The sequence below is a fragment of the Malus domestica genome, chromosome 14 (assembly GCF_042453785.1).
Source record: "Malus domestica chromosome 14, GDT2T_hap1".
NCBI lineage: Eukaryota > Viridiplantae > Streptophyta > Magnoliopsida > Rosales > Rosaceae > Malus > Malus domestica.
In genome coordinates, this window is record NC_091674.1 from 19885649 (window position 1) to 19908222 (window position 22574).

The 22574-nt window shown below is 39.5% G+C and overlaps 3 protein-coding genes across 3 annotated transcripts; 1 reads left to right on the top strand and 2 right to left on the bottom strand.

Annotated features, from left to right (window-relative positions):
• Nucleotides 1-1465: 1465 nt before the first annotated feature.
• LOC103404394 (uncharacterized) lies at nt 1466-4464 on the top strand. Its single transcript, XM_008343301.4, has 6 exons — nt 1466-1760; nt 1904-2058; nt 2175-2392; nt 2734-3361; nt 3494-4006; nt 4089-4464. Exons 1-6 carry the CDS (start codon nt 1591-1593, stop codon nt 4214-4216), a joined length of 1812 nt encoding a protein of 603 aa, XP_008341523.1. The 5' UTR covers nt 1466-1590; the 3' UTR covers nt 4217-4464.
• An 881-nt stretch (nt 4465-5345) lies between these two features.
• On the bottom strand, nt 5346-12385 carry LOC103404405 (long chain acyl-CoA synthetase 4). The gene is made up of 20 exons (XM_008343312.4): nt 12153-12385; nt 11813-12011; nt 11108-11171; nt 10910-10999; nt 10737-10793; nt 10327-10375; nt 10096-10172; nt 9839-9878; nt 9651-9745; nt 9093-9260; nt 8863-8973; nt 8693-8780; nt 8180-8246; nt 7747-7822; nt 7528-7645; nt 7164-7409; nt 6930-7069; nt 6497-6679; nt 6257-6376; nt 5346-5598 (listed from the first exon to the last, which is right to left on the bottom strand). Exons 2-20 carry the CDS (start codon nt 11968-11970, stop codon nt 5563-5565), a joined length of 1983 nt encoding a protein of 660 aa, XP_008341534.2. The 5' UTR covers nt 11971-12011; nt 12153-12385; the 3' UTR covers nt 5346-5562.
• Nucleotides 12386-18725: 6340 nt separating this feature from the next.
• LOC139191212 (uncharacterized) lies at nt 18726-19906 on the bottom strand. The gene is made up of 2 exons (XM_070811785.1): nt 19344-19906; nt 18726-18888 (listed from the first exon to the last, which is right to left on the bottom strand). The coding sequence occupies exons 1-2, from the start codon at nt 19904-19906 to the stop codon at nt 18726-18728; spliced, it is 726 nt and encodes a 241-aa protein (XP_070667886.1).
• Nucleotides 19907-22574: the final 2668 nt, after the last annotated feature.

A 22574-nucleotide genomic window follows, 5' to 3' on the forward strand; every position in this document is an offset into this window, starting at 1 on the left:
TGCATCAACAAGGGATTAGGGATTTGGTTAATTTTAGAGGTAAAATTTGGATGAGTAAACTTTAAGATGAGATTCTCAATTATAGGGGATTTAATAAGTTGCAATTCTCTAAGTAACTTGTTTAAGTGGAATTTGGTGGAGTTGTTAATTGCTTCCTGCATAGGTGTAAGATTCCACATTGCCCAAATGGGTGATCCTTATATGTATGTTCTCATCTCTACCTAGCACGAGGCTTTTTGGGAGCTCACTGGTTTCGAGTTCCATCGGAACTCGGAAGTTAAGCGAGTAGCGCACGAGAGCACTCCCATGATGGGTGACCCACCAGGAAGTTCTCATGTGAGTTCACAGAAACAAAACCATGAGGGCGTGGTCGGGACCCAAAACGGACAATATTGTGCTACGGTGGAGTCGAGCCGGGGATGTGGTGGGGGCCTGGGCCGGGATGTGACAATTTGGTATCAGAGCCTAACCCTGACCGTGGTGTGCTGACGAGGTCATTGGGCCCCTTAAGGGGGGTGGATTGTAAGATCCCACATCGTCCAAGGGAGTGATCCTTATATGTATATTTTCATTCCTAGCTAGCACGAGGCATTTTGAGAGTTCACTGGTTTCGGGTTCCATCGAAACTTGGAAGTTAAGTGAGTAGTGCACGATAGTACTCCCATGATGAGTGACCCACTGGGAAGTTCTCGTATGATTTCCCAGAAATAAAATCGTGAGGGTGTGGTTGGGCTCAAAGCGGACAATATCGTGCTATAGTAGAGTCGAGCTGGGAATGTGATGGGGGCTTGGGCCGGGATGTGACAATAGGCATAGGCGATGTTTATGACATTCTTATCAGAATTTGTGTGCCTCATGGTGTTCGATAAAATGCTAGAAAGAAAATTGGTGTTTCATACAATGCACATCTTCGCATTTGCTTAATTACACATCTAAATCTTAGATGATTTACATTTGACAATTTGACAAAGCGGGTTGGTCTCTTTGGTCAAACATATACTGCAAGTAAAGTATTTCACAGCTCCACAATGGTTCTTTGGTCACAATTGGACTAAGCGGAGGGTGCTTTTCATTTTTTTTAAAACAAATTTTTCGTTTAAAAAAATTGAATCAAACCCAAACCGAATTGAAAGAAACCAAACCAAATAAAAAATAAAAAACAACAGAACTGAATAGTCATTTCGGTTCAGTTTTTGGTTTCGGCAAATCGTTGTTTGCAATGACAAAACTGGTGCCGATCTCGTGCTCATGTTACTTTGCACCTCCATCAATTAATTAATTTCTTGCAAGTAAGTTCTCCACTACAGTGGTTGGGGGATGTTGTTTTGGCATCACAACGTGAGTTTGAACCCAAAACTTCATAATCTAACATATTTATCATTTGACAAAACAAATTTTTTATTTAATTCTTGCTTTTATTTTTGTAAAATATATTTCTTGTTCCCCAAACGAACAGTTTTACACGCAACCGAAAAAGAAGTAAAAAAAGAGTAATAATTGGCCTCCAACTTCTTGACTAAATTATTGAAATACAATTTGCATCTCAGAAACACAACACACAAAAGGGCAAAGAGGGAGAAGAAGAGAGAGATGGCGGTGGAATTGGTGGAGCTCTGCATACAAGCCGCCTCTGAAAGCAGAGACAACGTCGAGAAATGGCGGAGGCAGCGACGGAGTCTCGAGCGCTTGCCTCCTCAGCTCGCCGACTCTCTCCTTCGCCGCCTCATCTTCCGCCGCCTCCTCTTCCCTTCCTTACTCGAGTAAGTTTCCCACCTTCTTTTCTGTTTGTTTCCCGAGAAACCCGTTTCCGAAATCTAACAAAACTGCTGCAAAATTACTTGATTTTAAAGAAATTCGATTTCTTGATGATGTGAATAAAATGGGTTGTGGGGATTTGGTGTAGATTATTCAAAAACACCGTGGAGGAGGTTGATCTGCGAGGGGAGAGCTCCGTTGACGCCGAATGGATTGCATACCTAGGGGCATTTCGGTACTTGCGATCTTTGAACGTTTCTGATTGCCGTAGACTCACTGCCTCTGCTCTTTGGCCTATTACTGGTACAATGCTATTTCTATAAATTTTTCTAAATTTTTTGACCGAAATTAAAAGAAAGATTGAATTTTTATCATGGGTTTTAACAAGTGCGTACAATTTTACTGGGTTTCTTTTTTAGGGATGGAGAGTTTGAGGGAGTTGGACATTTCGAGATGTCCCAAGGTTACTGATGCTGGGATTAGGCATCTTCTATCAATTACAACTTTGGAAAAGTTGTGCATTTCTGAAACAGGTGTGTCGGCGAATGGGGTTATGCTTCTCGCTTCGCTGAGAAACTTGTCTCTCCTGGACTTGGGTGGTTTGCCTGTTACTGATCAAGCACTGAGTTCTCTTCAGGTAATTCGGTTTTTGGATGCTTACGCACATGTTTTTGATCATTGATTGATAGAAGTTCTTGGTATTGACAATTTATGTCTTTTTCTTAAACTGTATGCTTTTCTTAGGTTGTCACTGAAGTAAAGACATGATTCGTTTTAGCTTGATCTTCAAATTTCTGTTGTATATTTCATGTGGTTTGACAGAATTTGGCCCCTGAGATCTTCGCAGCTGAACTTAATGTGTTCACCTTTGATGCACACTGTTATATCTGCTTGTTGCAGTTCATACATGATTCTTTTCTTTCATTCAATGTTTCGCCATTTCACTCTAAACTTCTGCTTTGTAATATTTTTTCTCAGGTACTTACTAAACTGCAGTACCTTGATCTTTGGGGGAGTAAAATATCTGACACAGGTGCTGCTCTTCTTCAAGCATTTCCCAAGATGAGTTTCCTCAATCTGGCTTGGACCAGTGTGACGAAGTTACCAAATTTGTCATCCCTCGAATGTCTAAACATGAGTAATTGTACAATTAATTCTCTACTTCAGGTGTCATTCACCAGCTTCAATTGTACAATTAGAGCTCCTTTGGCTAAGCTTATTGTTTCTGGAGCTACGTTTGGGGACGAGTTTGAAGCCTTCCATGATATTGAAAAAACTTTTTTGACCTTTTTGGATTTATCCAACTCCTCGCTTCAGAAATTCTACTTCTTATCTCATCTAAATGCTCTGGAACACTTGGATCTCAGCTCAAGTACAATAGGGGATGATTGGCTTGAACTAATTGCACGTATTGGAGTAAATTTGAAATATCTAAATCTTAGCCGCACCAGAGTCAGCTCTGCTGGCGTTGGAGTTGTCACTGGACATGTACCCAATCTTGAGTTCTTGTCAGTATCTCATACATCGGTTGATGATGTTGCCGTTTCATATATTAGCATGATGCCATCTGTGAAATTTATTGACTTGAGCAATACGAACATTAAAGGTATGGTATATAAATGCTAGAGCCGCCCTGGTTTTGTCCAGAACTATGCTGGAGAAATCACTGCATACGGTGAAGTGAACAATTTTCAGCTGCAGGAATTTGTGACATAATTATGTGTTTTTCTTTTCTCAGGTGTCATTCACCAGGTTGAACCCGAGTCAGCTCCAGTTCTCTCGCTGTCAGCACTTCAAAGTCTCCGACACTTAGAAAAGTTGAATTTGAAGGATACGAAAGTTACGGATGCAGCTCTTGACCCTTTAAAGAGCTTCCATGAGTTAACCGATTTAACACTGAAAAGTGCATCTCTTACAGACAACTCGCTTTACCACACATCGTCTATACCAAAGCTCACAAATCTTTGCGTTCATGATGGTGTTCTGACCAATTCCGGGCTCAATTCATACAAACCTCCATCGACCCTAAGAATGATGGACCTGAGTGGTTGTTGGCTCTTAACCGAGGATGCGATCTCATCCTTCTGTAAAGCTCATTCTCAGATTGAATTAAGGCATGAACTTGTTCATATCTCTCCGTCAAAGCAGATTGTTTCTAATAGGCCATCTTCTTCACGATCAAATAGAAAGGCTTCACAGGCAAAGCAGAAGCAGAAGCAGGAAAATGTACCAGTGTTGCCAGGTTTTCTAGGTAAAATTTATATATAAACATTTTCTTCTGCAGCAGCGTTTATACAAATCATCTAATTGAATTCCTAAATTTTATGAACCAGATCAACGATTGAAGTATAGTAAAGAGGAGCTACTCGCGCTGCAGTACTCATCATTATCCCTGGAGCCGTTGGCACGATTGCATCCAGATTTTACAACGCATCGCCCTAGTAGCTGTCTGCCATGGTAATCTTGTGCTTTGTAATCATAGTTGAGATCCTTTTCCTGTTTCTTTTCCAAGGATGTCTACGAGTCGCTGGAGAAAATTGAATTAGTGTCGTTTATGTATGATATTGCTTCGATGTGGATCTGGACATAAAATTGTCTTATAATCGGAAGTGACATGCCGTTTTGTGGTTGTCAAATTTCAATGGAACAGGCAACACCATTGTCATTCCTTTGTTTCTATAGTAGGATTATATGGACAAGTTTTCTTCATGTCTAATTCTCATTTCAGTCCCCTTGATCATCATTTCATCGTAGGTCTTGTGTTGTGTCAGGAAATATTTGTTTCCCCTCATGTACACAGGTGAATACTCTTTACCTATTACTTGAGTTACAGATCAAATGCAAGTGTTGGATTGCCCTGGTGACCTTTTCTTTAACTCACTACATTCTAAATTCAAGCACCCCTCAATCTTAGTGTAAGTTAGTGTAGATTATCACTAGTTCTAAAAAAGTGGTGTTTTGGAGAAAGTCAACTAACCCTCAAACCAAAATCCATGAGAAAAGACAACTAATTAAGTTACAAAACTCTTGTAGATGACACTTTACCGTAGTGGCAAAAAGCAATCATGCATATACACTATGGTGCTGGTTTGACTTTCACCGACTCTCCTCCCCCTAACAACTAACTATTTAAACCACATACGCTATTGTTTGCCAAAAGAAAAACAAGTTACAAAACCCTTAACCATTAATGAAAGTTACAAAACCCTTAACTATTAATCAAAGTTACAAATCAATGAGAAAGACGAGTAATTCTCGGCCAAACATCCGTAATAAGTCCAGTCAAAGTTTGTTTAAATTTGATTTCAAATGACACAAAAGTTGTTATAGCTAGCCTTTAATAACGCTACACCAGCAATGCTCGCTGGTTTTGACTAAACTTAAATCTTTAATTACACATATTAATGATATTGAACCATTCGAAGAAGGCTCGAGAAGAGCCCTCCATGCTAGCTTAGGTAACCCTGCATGCGGGTTAGCCTAAACACCTTGGCTAACCCGCATGCTGCTTTTCCGTAGTGGGCGGCTAGGTCATCAAAATCCCACACAAAATTGTACATGAAAAAAAATAGCAGAGTGCAACAGCAAAATTGGTCAGGAGAAGACTCAAAGTTTCTGTTTGGCTCATTTGGATGAACATGTATATGCATATTATCAGAAGTACATTCACATTCAGTAAGCATAACTTACCAGATAAGCATATGTACAATCACAAATATAAAAACAGAGAAACTAAAACAGAACTTGTCGAATTGAACGTCTTTAAGGTTTCTGGTTCCGCATGTGTATATCTTTCAGGCATCGGGCTTATTTTGCACTCTTGTACATGTTATCGATCAAATCCTATGCATCAAAAGAATTCTGAGTCAGCACTATCACCGGCACTAACATATAAGAAGTAATCGATCATAAATGAAACTCATACAAATTGATCGGGTGCAACTTTGAACATAAATAATTGCTCATAGAAATCCATGCACTAAAGTCTTAATCAGTGAAAAAAACATTGTTGTGCACTGTTTATTTGCTTGGATGATCCATGCAACGGCAACCATTAAAGCCTATCTCATCCCAACTTCATGTGTCATAAGGGATGGGCAGACACAAACCGTCTATCAACAGAGTCACAGAGCATATGTATTCTTAGGTTCCAATATCAGATACCATGTTTCATGATTTCAAATAACGCTAAGCCTATCTCATCCCAACTTCATGTGTCATAAGGGATGGGCAGACACAAACCGTCTATCAACAGAGTCACAGAGCATATGTATTCTTAGGTTCCAATATCAGATACCATGTTTCATGATTTCAAATAACGCTAAGGATGCTTTTTGAACTGTATCGATGCTGTGACAAATATACAAGAGTTTAAAAAATCAAGCGATAATATCAGATTACCATAGTGGTGCAAGGGCACGGCGTTGACATTTCACAAAATGTGCACTGTAAAAACAAGAATTTAGAAATTTCATAGAGAAAGTAACAGGATAAGAGCTACCTTGTAGTGTTTAAGCAACTGGGGTCTCTTTTTCTTGTATGTTGGAGTGATAAGGTCACGCTCCATGTCAAATGGTTCTGGGTCAAGGTGAACACCTTTTATAACCTCAAAACCTTTCAACTGCCAAAAAAACAACACGAGCATCACAAAGAGTTTCACAAAATTCTTCAAAAGCCAAAATTAATTCTGTGACCACCAATGGCTACAAATTTAAGGTACTCCAATTAAGAAAGGCGAAACCTTTTTCTCTTTAGCAATCTTGTTGAGCTCTCCAAGTATGTGTTCTTTCACCTTTGCATTTCCACAAAGAGAATTGAAGTCACCAGATATACCATTTTGTTGAGCCCAACTTTCAATTGCTTGCTTGTTGGGATTAACTACCGCAACCAGGAAGGACTCAAAGCTGTTCCCATAAACCCATATCTAAAATTGGCAGAAAAAAAAATTACTAACCATCAGACTAGTACAAATTCATATCAAGCAGTAGAAACAAATCCCACTATAGTTAAAGCAGAATATTGCATTGAATGCACGTATTACTTAAATACACAAGTCACTATATCTAGATGAGCATTTTCTACTAAAAAGTTGCATGAAAACATACCAGCAGAAAGAAAATAGCAGACGGAATAGCATAATTTTGAAATGCAATTATGAAAGCAGAAAGGCATACCGCGTCAATATCAGAAACAAGTCCATAAATATTCTCCAAGTTTTCAACTGCAACATACTCTCCTTGCGAAAGCTTGAAAATATTCTTCTTTCGGTCAATGATTTTCAAGCTTCCATCTGGTTGCCACTCACCAACATCCCCTGATACAAAGATAATTATGGGCAAAAGTTAATGTCTGGAGTGTGTGATATGTGAGCCATAATAGACAAACGAAATACACCAGCATGAACAAACCTGTATGGAACCAGCCATCTATCAGGACCTCTTTGGTGAGGTCCTCGCGTTTGTAGTACCCTGAAAACAAAGTGTTACCCCTTACACATACTTCTCCACGCGGTGTGTCTGAAAGAGCATCGTATCCCATTTCGGGGACTGATTCTAGGCACACATCCACATTCGGAACTGGAGGTCCCACAGTGCCAAGCATTGAAAGTTCATTTGGCAGTGATACAAATGTCCCCGCACAAGTCTCTGTCAGACCTACAGTAGCATATATACAGAATACGTTATCAATGTACCGAGATGAACCAATAAAGTTGATGATAAAATGAAACTAGCTTATATTATCCCTTGAGTATAGCTCCCGAAGATAGCTTACCATATCCTTGTAAAACATGAGCGCACGCCACCACTCGTAAGAAAGCTTCTACATGAGTAGAAAGAGGAGCAGCTCCAGACAGTATAAGCCGCACCCTACCACCCAATCCTTGCTTTACCTGAAGTTGTCGGAACATAAATTAGGCTCAATCTAGGAAGGATAATAGGGTTACAATTGTTGTTCATAGAATATAGAGCATGTTCAAGTAGAAGGAAACACCTTACTAAACACAACTTTGTCAGCAATGGGAGACGCCTGTGCATGCCCATGGCCCTTTTGCATGTTATGATACTTGCTGCAGCACCAGATGAAACATCAGGCTCAAATAACAACCATCCTATTATCTACTTCCACTAAGAACACAAATATCTATATCTACTTCAAGCCTTAATATCAAGTAGGTCTAAATTCACCAAATTTGCAGTGAATCCACACAGGTGTACATGCACATCAAACAAATGGACAGGTTATTTCAGGAAAAAAAAAACAGCAATCCACATGCAGATACAATGTATCTTGTTTAGGAAGTAAGAAGAAGGGTACAACAAATAGGATAAAGCACAAGTTCAAGCTTCTTTTCAGAATAGGCATGTAGAAAAATTTGATAAGATACGGTGTTTTACTAATCATCAACGCAAAGAATGGCACTTACTATGAATATGCAAGATTGAACATGGTCTTTTTCACAAAGCCGCCTGACGAAATCCTGTGTGTCAAGCCTGGAATGTGCATAGAAATTATATAGCATTTCAGTTGAAGTTATTACACAATTTTTATATAATTGCATCAACGAGTAAGAAGCCTCAGTTCCATGGCTAAAATCATGCACCGACAAGCTGATTGCTCCACTGAGATGAATGGTTTCTTTCATTACTTTCCACTTGAGCGAAAGATCCAGAAAATCAAATTCATTGGCAAATTAATCCAGGAGGTAAATGTACTTGTATTACCACTATTCCCAAAAGCTTATGATGTTAGGATTGGTCTAATGATTACTTTAATAACAACAGACCCCTCACATGTGAGCCTCTCCCCACCATTGGAGCCCAACATGTTACATTTCAACCTAAGGTCCCTTGTTCGGGTACCATGTTAGTTCATCACTGTTCCCAAAAGCTTAAGATGTTGGAATGTGAGCCAACAAGTACTTATGGTTGAACAGTACCTGCATAGATTCTGTCTAATACACGAGGAACAGCACAGAAGATAGTCGGTTTTAGCTCCCCAATGTCTGCAGTTAACAATTTGACATCCTGAAGAATGAGAAATAACATATAAGTCAATATCACACTTAAATTTTTTTATTAGAAACGAACAATAAGTAATTGTACTCACCCCATGCCAGAACCCTATTTGGGCGCCAGTCCAGATAAATAACTCCTCAATCACCCGATCGAAGGTATGTGCAAGAGGAAGAAATGAAAGATATACATCCTTCTCACTCAACTTTAAAAATGAAAAAGAAAACAAAAAATATAATGCAAAAGTCAGTATTCTAAAACACAAGTAACCAGTTCTTGTTCTCACAAAATGAGGTATGTCGTTTGAAATGAAGAGGAACTCACCTGTTCATTTACACTCTCTAGCAAACGTTTCACCCCAACCAGAAGAGTAATGATGCTTTCATTGGATATCAATACTCCCTTGGGGTCACCAGTTGTTCCACTAGTATACATTATAGTACAGATATCACTTTTCTTTTTTACTGGAAGGTCAAAATCTTTATTCTCTCCCTGCAGGAGCATATTTAAAACTTAAACCAGAAAAATGTACAGTATTGATAATTTGGAAATAAATAATTAACCAAACTGTGCATGAAATATGACAGCCGGAATCCCTTCCCTGAACACATTACACATTTCCTCTAAATTATCACACAGTAATTATCTTTCAAATAACTGATTAGCAGTTCGGTAATTACACACAGATAGAGAAGAATCATTTCAACTTTTAAACAGTGTTCAACACAAGGGGAGTACTTCCGTAAGAAATTTCCTAACTATTTTCCTCATAATAGTTATGTAGAGGCATTTGTCCTTCTTTTGTTTTCAGAAAATTTTCTTTGGGTCACAAATATAATTTATTACATGAGAAGAGATTGGGAGAACAAAAATAGAACCCACCAGTTGCAGAAATTCACTCCATGAATATAATGCCACTCCATACTGCTCAAGTGTTTCCTTTTGTTCAGGTGTAACATTGCCAAAGCTCACAAGTGCTGCATTTAAAATAAAGATAAAGAAGTTAATTTAATAGCAACAGATACATACACAAAGAATCTCGGAAAAAATATGAGAAATATGCGACTTACTCTTCAGATATTTTGCCGCACCAGGAAATGTTTTCAACAGCTGAAAGGGCAGTAAAAGAAGAGAACATGAATGAGCACTAGCAGCTTTAAAATGTCATAACTCTCAAATTGTCACCCACTAGCATTTTTACGTAGTTACTGTCAATATTCAACCTATATTTTCAGTATAATCTGACAAAAGTATCCTCTGCTCTGATGTACCGGTACCACATTAAAGCTTTACTAAGCAATAAAATTGTAGATATAGAATCATGTACCTCGGGTATCTTCTTTTCTTCAGAAAAAGCAATTGAAACTTCAGCATGGCATATGATAAATTCCACAGCACCAGCACCTAAACCATATATCAGAGATTAGGGGAAAAAAATATTAAAAAAACTATTGGAAAATCACGAAATGCGAGTTAAGGTACACCTCAACTATATCAACCAAGCCCTTCAACCCAACTGACTGGGGCGGGCTACATGATAAAGAAGAGATATGCCTACCTAGGGAGTCATATAAAGGCACGCAATAGAGTCCATGAGCATTGCAAGCCTGCAGAAATGTTTTATTATTAACTAGAGTTTCCCAGAGAAAAGGAGACTTATGTAAATATAACCAAATATGAATGAACTGCGTTTCATACAGCGTGCAAGCCCAAGTAGAGATACCAGACATAAGAAAAATTTCTCGATGTAAACTCACTTCAGAATTCAAGGATACCACAATGGACAGGAAAAGACTTCTTTTCTTGTTTCTTTAATGGACCATATCAGTACAGAATGGTAAGTAACAAAACAAAATACGCTTGAAAACCCTACCATCTTTATCAAGTAAGCATTTTTCCAAACAGGTAAGAGGAAAAACAAATGGAAGAAGTTACAGAAGAAAATGAAAATAGAAAAAGACAGCATACTTCCATGCTCATAATCCATTCTGGGCAGTTGACACCATATATACCACACTTGTCTCCCTGCAATCACAAGTAAATACGCTGATTCATAATATGCACGTAAATTGCACGGGAGAAGAGTTCGCGGAGCAGTGAACGAAAAATAAATTAGCGAATGAGAACAGACAATGACATACTTCGCCCACACCACAACTGCGAATGGCATTTCCAACTTTGACTACCACATCATACACTTCCTTATATGTTAGCCACACATATTTACCAGCCTGCAAAGAACCAAAACTTTACATATTAGCAACAAATCAAAATAATTAGGTAGAAAGAACGCTATCACGGCAGATAGACACAGATGATGTACAACTACGATATTATACCTTCCCATTCACAATCTCCCGACGACCGAGCATTGGATTTCCGGGATTTTTCTCCACTGACATGCTGCAACACAAGCAAGACCATTTACAAACAAGAAAAATTCATACATAAAAGTCATTGATTTTGTGGACAGATCAAATTGTTATGCTGTTCCATGGCAAAACTGAACCAACTGAATTTTCAGTCAAGCTACCCGATTTACATCAAACCTCTTCAGCAATACTTTTGCATTTCGTTATCGAAAACCAAAACAATTTTCACCGTGAAATTTTTTACTGCATCACTTTAGCATGGTAAAAAACTGAACTTATTGCATTCAAATTGTGAAAGCTGCCACTTTTTTTAAGCCAAGGCCACAAACTTCACAACTGAAAATACAAATTACAAAATGTGACTAAAATTCTCAGAAAAAAAACGCTGAACAATCCGTACCACGCTCGATCACTGAAAAAAATAAAAAAATAAAAAAATCATGTAGAAACAAAATCCTTACGAAAAATCAAATTCCAAATCGCCCAATTTCAGAGTTCGATATATACGAAGCATTCAGCTCAACTGATTTTTTTAACTTTAATTTAAAAAAAAAAAATTGCATCAAACAACAAACTGCCAAGCAAAGACTATAACTTCTGTTAATTTTCTTTCTTTTCTTGCGCTTTCTCGGCAACCAAACAGAACTATTAGATTAAAAACAAAAATAGTACCGGAAAACATCCCAGCAACTGTCCATTCCGGGAATCGCAGGCGGAAAGCCATTCTTAGCGAAGAGGCTCCGGTACACAGGTCCCTGCGACGGCCTCCCGTCCTTGGCCTCCTTGGCCTTCTCCACTTCAACCAGGTACTTGTACTTGGTCGCCGCCATTTCTCAAATCTCAACCGGATCGCACGGAGCTTCCTCTCTCTCTGCGAATATGAGAAAATCGAGAGAATGTAGAAAATGGAAGGGAAGTTAGTAATATTTATATGGGAAAAATAATATTCAATGAATTTAGGTGGCAGTGGGTGGGTAGTTCAGTAAATTCGGTCACGGTTTTCAGAGGCTACCGCTCGCAGGCTCGCAGCCGGTGTTTTGACTTGCAGACGAAGACGAGTTCACTGAGTCACTGAGTCAGAACGAAGAGTCGCAGGGAGGACCACATAAGGCGGAGGCTTTGGGATTTTCGCTTTGGTTTTTTTGAGGTGGTGGTTTGCGGCTGAGTCTTTGTGCGCCGTGTGCGTGCAGAGTTGAATCAATTGATTGCGTGTTATACCACTTGTAAAATGACTGCTGTCATCTAAAGCTCTGGTTTTGGGGGGATTTTGATCTTGATTTGTTTTAGGCTGTCCGATCATTCTGTCTTCAATAGAAAATCAAAATAAATGTACAATAAACCAGTTAGTATTATAGTCTAACGATATTCCTCTCCCTCAAGAGAAGGATTTTAAGTTCGATTTTTGTCAAAAACTAATTTTAACCAGATTATTAGTAACCCATTATGAGTCTTAGCGTACTCTCTCACCCTTAATGTAAAAAATATCATTTATTAAAATAAATAAATAAATGTACAAAAACAACGGCTTAAGTAAAGGGGTGTGTTATCTACACATCTTTTTTACTTCTCACGTCGGACCAAAAGAATTGAAAAAGATAAAATCACAAAAATTGCTAAAAAATGTGTGAGAAATAAAAAAAGGGCTTATTATATTAACACCTTACAAATTGTTGAATAAACCCCACATACTTAATACACCCCACATTTGCTTTTTCATTTAAAAATTATCTTAATACATCTCATCTACTTTCCCATAATACCCACACACCCCATATTCTCAATATACACCTTATATTTTGTACATACACCCCACATTTTCTATACACCCCACATTTATCAAATCTTATAAGACTTTTTTTATTAGCAACTGCAAGATTAATGCGATTAATTACTAATCTATGATTTTTCATGTTCGATTCATTGCCATATGACTAAAGGTAATTAGCATATCACCAATTAGGGTTTTAGAATGCATGCAATGCGAGTTTAAATTGATGATACATATTCATCGTCACCAACTTAAATGTGATTGTGATTTATGTGAGGGGTTCTAAGCTTGGTGGTCAAGTAAGCTTGTATAAAGTAAGGAATGGCTTGGGGAAGGAGCTCAAATATCTTTCAAGGTTGCTTTGCATGCCTGCTAGATACCATTCTAATTGTTCCTTTCCAACAGCTCCGTTGAACATAAGGAGCCTTCTCTCGAGGCCCTCCAGGCCAGACGGACTGTTCTTATCTGAATTTGGAATTTTCTCTTGAAGGAATTTCAAAACCTCGATTGTACATGGATGATCTTGAGGCCAGCCAATAGCACTGATATTATAGCCATCCAAAACAACAAATCTGAATTCTGGGGCCGGTGAAAAGTCATCGTAGGCACGACCATCGACACTTGGAATGTTCAATATCGAGAGTAATTTGTTGCGGGGAAGATTGTACAGGCAATGATTACCAATCATATGATAGACAGGGTACATTGCATCTGTTCCAGTGAGCTTGTTTACGAGTATGATCCCAGATGAATATATAGGTTTAAATAATGCAGCAAATGCAAGATTAAATAATTATCTATGTCATCGAAATCACTAAAACAATAAAAAATACGAAGTCTTACCTCATGTGAAACTTCCTAAACATCGATTTCGTGTTCCATTAGTCAAAACCAATTTTTGGCTAGGGTTTTGTTCAACAATAGGGTGGGAGGGTTTTGATGGTTGAAAAGATAAATAATACGCTAAAAGTGATTTTGGGTGTATTTAGAATTTTTTTTAACCTAATAAGGTCAAAATTGTCATTGCATAGTGGGGTAAATAAGTTATTTAATATTAAATTTTAATGTGGGATGCATTTTGGTCATAACTCCTCACTTTGTTCTCTGAGATTGAGATTTAAAATCGATAGGTTATTTGAGTTTGTTTAGCGTCAATCATTTGGGTCATTCTATGAAAAATCTCTTTTAAATAAAATAAAATGACAAAAATACCTTGAATTTTGTCAAATATTTTGGCTCATTGTTCATTAAATTGAAGGTATTTTTGTCATTTTGGTCTTTATTTAACAGAGTTTTTTCACGAAATGACCAAAATGATTGACGATAGATAAACTATTGATTTTCAATTTTAGAGACTAAAAAAAAGACTTATACCAATCTCAGAGATCATTTTAGTTAAAATGGTTATATTATAAGCAAAGTTATTGTGCAAGAGCACTTTTATAAGTTTAAGAAGACTTACAACTGGTTTTCTTGCTATATTTGAAAATTTGAAGCTTATCATGATAGGCTAAAGTTGAAATGGACAAAAGTGAACATCCACCTTGAATTATAACTCATTACCGAAAATCAAGAATCAGATCAATTAGAAGACTAATTATTCTCATTCTCGTTATTTTTCTTTTTCCAGATCCATAAATTTTAGTTTGGCTGCCAAGTAACATGCTGCACGAGGCATAACCAAATCTCAAGAACCTTCAAAGTATATTTCTCTTGCCTGTTCTAGAACCATTAAAATGAGTTCAACAAAATCATATTCCAAGTCGTTTATTTTATCTTTCTTGGGTCTAAAGGAAACAAAGACGAGTCCTAGTCTATACATGAAGGCAAACCAACCATAATGCAAGTGTGCTAGGAGGCACGGCTTTCCTGCCCACAAGTCGCAGCCCTTTAATTTGGTTTGTTGATCCGTTCATACGAGGAACTTTCTCTGAAATTTCTGTTGACATTATGTGGAGTTAGAAGTTACTTATAAACTGCTAGTGATTTTAATGCTCTTCTTTTAATTTTTTGCCCTCAAGTGAGCAAAGAAAAGACATTATAAAATATTCAATTTAGAGTAAAAATAATTGAACGTTGCTCGCTCCTCCTTATGCGATCCCAGAACCACCAAAATGGTTAGGTTTTTCATTTAATTGCATCATCAATCGGCATCCTTTGTAGCTTCCCTCTACCATCTAATTTTTCGTCATGTGGTCCTCTTCTATTTTTTAATAGGTTTAACAAATGATTCATAATATTTTGGAAAACCATATATGAGATGGTAACTTCGTCACTGCTTCTCATTCCCACTTCGCAATTTTGTACGATAATCAAAACTATTTTTTTTCGAGATCAGCTTTCAAAAATCATGTATGCGCAAAATAAATCAAATTAAAAACTGTCTAGCCATTTGATTAACATTGATACGATAATTCAGTGTTTAAAAACGGGTTGATGACTAAAATATTTTCGATTTATTGATTGGGAGGTGCAAAAGGTACAGGCTACTCCATACTGTACTAAATTAAAGGAGAGGGTTAATTAAACTCGAAACAAGTGGTTAGCATTGTCTTTCTTTGTGGCAATCTTCTGTTGGCCCAATTAATGAATTATCCCTTATTTTTTCATTTTTTGTTTCACAAAAAAAAAAAGAAAAAGAAAAGAGGTGATGTCATTGACTAAATGTAATCGTCTACGGAGGCATATCCTTATATTCTTCATACAGATGATCTGTTATGGGCAATGCATTATGCATGTAGGTAAACCACTTAGGCTAGATCTCTTTTTATTTTACATTTTCTTTCAACCCAGAGTCCCACACCCAAAAACCAAACCCTCATAATCGGGAATATAACAACTAACTCTGGTGTAGAAGAGTAATTTTTTTTTTTTTTTTTGGAGAACAAGGAACAGCATTCCACGGGCACAGAGGCCAAAGAAAAAACAGGAAAGCCTAAGAAAGGCAAACCGCAAAGCTTGAAAAAGCAAAGAAGGCAGTGAAAGGAAGATCAGAGAACGTGACGCTACAACCGAGTGGAAGCGTCGCCCCCTAGCACTGCCTTCCACGCCTAGTGAGGACAAGGAAGACCATCATTGTTCAAAACAAAAACTAACGAAGATGGAGGTCTATCAACCCAAACAACATCACACATCTCCGTACAATCCCGCGACGTAAGAACATCCGCCGCCATATTAGCTATTCTTGGAACCCAAGACCAGCGACAGTTCTGAAAGGTTTCCCCTAGCTTTCTCACCCTAGTTAAAATAGGAAAAGCCTCCCAACTGCCATCCTCAAGAGAATCAGAAAGGCAAGAGACTCCCTCGAGAGAATCAGATTCAACAATAACCTATGACAAACCCAATGAAGCACCCAACTCGCACCCGCGAAGCAACGCCAAAGCTTTAGCAGCAGCAGAATTGGAAGCCTTGATCGAGTAACGCGCTGCAGCAATAAACTGCCCCTCAGCTCCTCTCAAAACTACACCCATGAAACCTGACAAGGACATCTTAAACCAACTAGTCGACGTTGATTTTTATAAAAGGGGAAACCGGGGAAGTCCAACAAGGCACCTGATTTGTAACCTAGCCGACATTATCCCTCGACCCACTGACCTCCAGTTTCCTAACAGCAGCCAAGAAGGATCCCACCTTAGTAGAAATAGCCAAAACAACCCTAGTGGGATTGATTCTCACATGATTAAAAACAAAATCACACCGAGCTTTCCAAATGAACCAATAGGTAAAAGCCACGATCGTGCGAACCCTCATCCAATCAACAGAGGCTCCAAAATTTGAGGAAAAAATAGCCTGCAACCAAAGAAGCCAGGAACTAATAGCAGAACTATCAACTTTATAACTCAGAACCCCACCGAACCAAACATGTTTGACCCACGGACATAGGAGGAAAATATGTTCAGTGGTTTCATCTTCACATTGACAAATAGGGCAGATTGGGGAAGTGGAAGCTCGACGTTTAAAAAGATTAACGTTGGTGGCAAGGGCATTATGAAGATAACTCCATAAAAAGTGGCGGATCTTAGGAGGCACCTCAATCTTCCAAATACACTTCCATAGCTCTTCTGAAACAGAGCGAGCATGAGGAAGGCGAATATCTTTCAAACTTATGGATCGCGATTGAATCCACCTATACCCAGATTTAACTGAGTACTTTCCATTCTTAGTAGCTGCCCAAATCAATCGATCTTTCCTACTCATATCACCAATTGGCGTTTCTCTAATTGCCTCATGATCAACGTCCGACAAAAAAGGATGCAGGAAATTAAGATCCCATTCTCGAGAGAAAAGACATATAAGGTTGCAAACCCAAAGATTTCTAGTCACCGCCACTTCACCTAGCGGAATTGGATGCCCCAAGGAAAAGGAAGGTAACCAACGATCCACCCAAACTCTCACATCTTCACCTCTCATGATTTGCCAGTGAGTTCCTTTAAGAATCAAGTCTCTTCCTGTGAGCAAGCTACTCCATGCCCAAGAAGCTCTACCCCCTTTTGATGCCTCTAAGAAAGAACAATGCGGGAAGTAGCGGGCCTTTAGAACTCTAGCCCAAAGAGAGTTCAGATCACAAATTAAACGCCAACATTGCTTTGCTAAAAGCGCATCATTGAACTCCTTAAAGTTCTGAAAGCCCATTCCTCCTATATTCTTAGGAAGACCCAAGACCTCCTTAGACACCCATTGAATTTTCCCTCCTCTTCCAGTGTTCCCCCACCAAAATCCAGCCACCAATGCATCCAATTCGTCACAAACCACTGTCGGAAATTTAAAAATGTTCATGGGGTACGCGGCAATAGCCTGGGCAACCGCTTTGATTAAGACTTCCTTGCCCGCCTTTGATAGAGAATTTTGTTTCCATCCTTGCAATTTCCCCGCAATCCTGCCCTTCACATAAGCAAGACCCCATTTTTTTGAGCGTCCCTATAATGCCGGAACGCCCAAATACGTGCCCGGGTTGTCAACCACTGGCATTCCTAGAATCTGACCCAATTCCTGAGATACTTCTATCGGAGTATTGGCCCCAAAGTACACACTGGATTTTTGCATATTCACCTCCTGACCCGAAGCATCGCAGTAAGTCCGAAGCAGCTTGACAAGATACCTACAGTTTTTCACATCAGCCCGCATAAAAACTAAGGTATCATCGGCAAAGAAAATGTGGGAAAGAATCGGCCCCATGACACCCATTCGCACACCATCTATCATTTAGTTCTCCACAGCCACTTGGATCATTCTCGGAAGAACCTCTCCAACCATAAGAAATAAATACGGAGAGACGGGGTCTCCTTGCCGAAGGCCCCTTGACGGAGCAAACTTTTTACCAGGTTGCCCGTTAAGGATGACAACAAAATTGACAGAAGACACACACCCCATGATGAGCTTTCTCCAAAGACTACAAAAGCCCATGCGCTCCATAACCGAATCCAAGAAGTCCCATTCCACCCTATCGTAAGCTTTTTGCATATCAATTTTAATACCCATTTCAAACTTGTGTTTCGATTTGCACCCTTTCAGAAAATGAAAAACCTCATGGGCTATCCCGATATTTTCTTGAATTTGTCGACCCATCACAAACGCATTCTGAGAGGGAGAAATTAGCATTGGCATAATAGCTTTCAGTCTGTTTGCTAGAACTTTGGAAAGGACCTTATAAGAATAATTGCAAAGACTTATAGGCCTAAAGTGAGACATAGACTCTGGATTCTGAACCTTGGGGATCAACATAATATGGGTACTATTGAGCATCGTCGGGCTAATCGAATCATGAATTAGGGTCTGAATTAAATTGTTGACATCCGCCTCAATATTAGCCCAGAAAGATTAGTAGAAAATCCCCTGAAAACCATCCGGACCCGGAGCCTTGAATCCCCCCATTTGAAAAGCCGCAATCTTAATTTCCTCCAAAGAAACTGATGCCATGAGAGTCAAGTTCATGTCCTCTGTAATTCCTGGATTAACACAGTCCAACAGATTGCCCCAATCCCTAAGCCATCCCGATTTGAATAGATTGAGGAAATGAGCATCCACCAGTTGACGAATATGGATGTGGTTCTCCACCCAAGTACCATCACCATCCTTTATCTTCAAAACTTTGTTCCTTCCCTTAACCACTTCACCCTAGACCTCTGATGCTAGAGGCTTTCCTCCTGAGCCCTCAATTCATCGAGAAGTTTGGACTTCTCTTGAATCATCTTCACATTTTTTCCCCAATTCATTTGAAGTTCTCCCAAATGATCGAGTAATTCCTCAATCTATCTTTCCCTCTGTTTAAACTTCATTCTGCTCCACTTGATCAACTGAGAGCGACAATCATCAATTTTCTTCACCCATCTCCCCTGGACCTCCCCTTCAAGCTGCCGATCCCAGCAACTTCTCACCAAATTCTTACACTCTTCCTCCCTGACCCAGAAAGCTTCAAAACGAAATAATTTTCTTCACCTCCTCCCTTCCAACTCCGTCTTGATGATAATCGGGCAGTGATCAAACCCCAAGACCACCCCGTGAATAGCAGTGGAGTTAGGCCACAAGCTCAGCCATTGATTATTTACCAAGCCCCTATCTAAGCGTTCCTCCACCAGACTGCCATTCCTCATGCCACGCCAAGTAAAAGGAGGGCCGTTAAAATCTAAACCCAACAAATTAGTGTGATTCATGAAATCCTCCAAAAAACGAGGCCGGTTGTAAAGAACCTCCGCCCTACCTACCTTCTCATGATCCCAAATGAATTTATTGAAGTCCCCCCCCCCACAAAGCCAATGAGTATTTGTTGAAGAAAAATGATCATTCATCCAACCCCAGAATTCCGCTTTTTTTCCTCTATAAGCAGTACCGTAAATACCAGTAACTCGAACCCAAAGATTGGAATCACAATCCCTCACAATAGCATCTATCACATTCTTGGATGAGAACATAACATGCACTTCCATTGAATCATCCCACCACAAACTGAGACCGCCCGCCCTTCCAACTGGAGACACATTAAACCCCTTGGAAAAACCCATACGTCGCCGCACTCCATCTATTATATGATCTTTCATCTTAGTTTCAGATAAAAAGATCATAGAGGGTTTCAAGTTCCTTATTTGCCTATGAGGGGCCCAAACTACCGTGTCCGACCCAAGTCCACGGCAGTTTTAATAGATAAATCATGGCGATCTTGCGGCTGTTGAGGGCCAGCCGCCACCACCCCGAGCCAAACTGCCCGCTTGTTTTCCGAGGAGCTCACTCCTTTCGTCTTTTGATGTCTCTTCCAAGTACTCCCATATCTCATGGAACTCTAGGGGGATTTCCTGCAAATTCTCATGCACATAGATTACACTTTCTACTATCAGACTTCTTTCCTTGATACTCATGGCCTTCATTTTCTCTGTCATCCTAATGTTTCTGCTTTCACGGCTTTCTGTACCCCTGACTTTCTTTTGCAGGGATTAAAATGTCTCCATGATCTGTGGTTCCTTACCTTTTTTTTTGTCTGGTACCCTCCACTCTGGAATGAGTAGGAAAGCTCAGTTGACTGCTTTCACTGTGAGTACAAGCCGTATCCACATCATCATCATTTGGCAAGGTAGGCGCATCCGCAGTAATTTCTTGTATGATAACCGAGTTCAGATCAGTCCCCGGCTGTTGCATAATAATATTCTGGAAAAAAGGATAGCAACTTGTCCCAGAGCCCTACAACGACTGCTTGATACGTTATGGAACAGTCTAGTTGAGTTGTCCAGTGGTCCTCTGAGCACGAGATTTCCTATGCCATTTCTTCCTTTCACGGGGAAGTGTAACATTGTCTTCCCCTTATTCCACTCTCAGAGCCTTGATCCCACCTGTTTGATTCCCCGCCGAGTCAGAAGCTTGAAACTTGCTATGAGAAGATGAAGATGCTTCCACTCTCACCGCACCAGCTTTTCTTCGGATTCCTGCTCCTACTGATAAGGGTCTTGAAGACTCCACCACATCCCGAACTGGTGGTGCCTTTATCCACTCTCCAAAACCTGCTTCCCCACCTGTATTTGCCTCAAAAGTACATTCAAGATTGACATGATTTAGACGACCGCATCTATAACAGAAGTCTTGTAATATCTCATAACGGAACTCCACCCAGGTATCGCGGTTATTCTCCCTGCTCAGCCAACAACCATTTATTAATGGTTTAGCTGCATTAATCAAGATTCTTACCCTCAAGAAACCACGAGCCTTAGCCGGATCCTCCATTTGAATAAAGACCCCCACCTGTTTGGTCAACCTTCTAACATTTTCTAGAGAAATAAGGCAAAGAGGGATTCCTCTTATTTGAACCCAAAACGGGACATGCTCCAGCTCTACTTCCTCCAAAGCAAGCTCGGGGGGCCACATCTTAACAGAGAAATTCTTTTTCATTACTCCCCAAGGCACTTGGTCAAGAATTTTTGCTGCCACACTTTCATCCGGGACTGAGATAATAAAAGTGTTTTCTTTAACCCATTTAATCTCAATCTCTCCATAATCCTTCCAAGTTGCTTTGAGAATATTCCTGACTCCCCATTTGTTTAGAGCTTTGGATGCCAGTGCCGAGCCCACCAATTTCACCCCATGTTCCATTGCCGAAAGATCCATGGACTGTTCCAAGTGAATCACAAGCTCATCCACTCCTTGCTGTGCCATTTCTTTCCAACTTGGTTTTGTTGGTTGCCCCGTTTGCACCGCTGAGTACAACAAATACAAAGTAGATGCTTTCTCCAGGTATACTATAGAGGAAGTATTAGCCTTTTGCACCCCACATGCAATTTCTTTTATTTGTTGTAAACAAACTAAAAGAGCAATAAATATGGGTGGTTGGAAATACTTATAGCTGGTAGAAATTGAGTACTTTAAACCTTTACCTAATGTGGTTGTCAAACCTGTATTTTCATCTCGGACAATTAGCGTTTGAACCTCCTGTGACCATTTATTCCTTTCCCTTTTGTTAGAGTCAAAACCTCTGCGCTTCCCCATAGTGACGTAAAGCATGTAAGTACCATCCACCCCCCTCCCCCGAAGAAATAATTTCAGAATTGGGAAATTAAAGAGGTAGAAGAGCAATTACTAAGATGTCAGAATTGAGTAACCATCCCCACCCACCCAAGGGCATAAGTAAGCAGAAAAGACCCGAGAAGATAAATACAGCAGGTAGATGACAGTAATTGAAGAATTAAGGGCGAAAAGGGGCACGGGATAAAGAACCTCAACAGAGACTGACAGGGACCATCCCGCGGACACCAGAGGAGACCGAAAAGAAAGGAAGAATACGCAAGGAGAGAAAACCGGAAAGAAAGAGAAATGGGGCTCGAACTTACCAGAATTAGAAGAAAATAGGGCACGCACTTCGGCGGAGTCTCACAGAGGAGAAAGAGCTCTCACGGAGGAGAGAAAAACCTCGAGACTTTGATTTTTTTTGGTGTTCGTCCTTTATCTCAGAAAATGAGGACGGATGGGTTTCGTGTAGAAGAGTAATTTGCATGCAACAAGTTCAACATTATATGATGTCTCGATTCAATAATATCACGTCAATTTGATAAAACTTACAAATGAAATGACATTATTCGACTGGAGTGCAATGATAACAGCAAACTCGTTCCAAATAATTATTTCTCCTGATGTAGAGTTAGTGCGTTGCATAATTCTTACTTGTAATGTGTTTGTGTGTGTTATATTTTA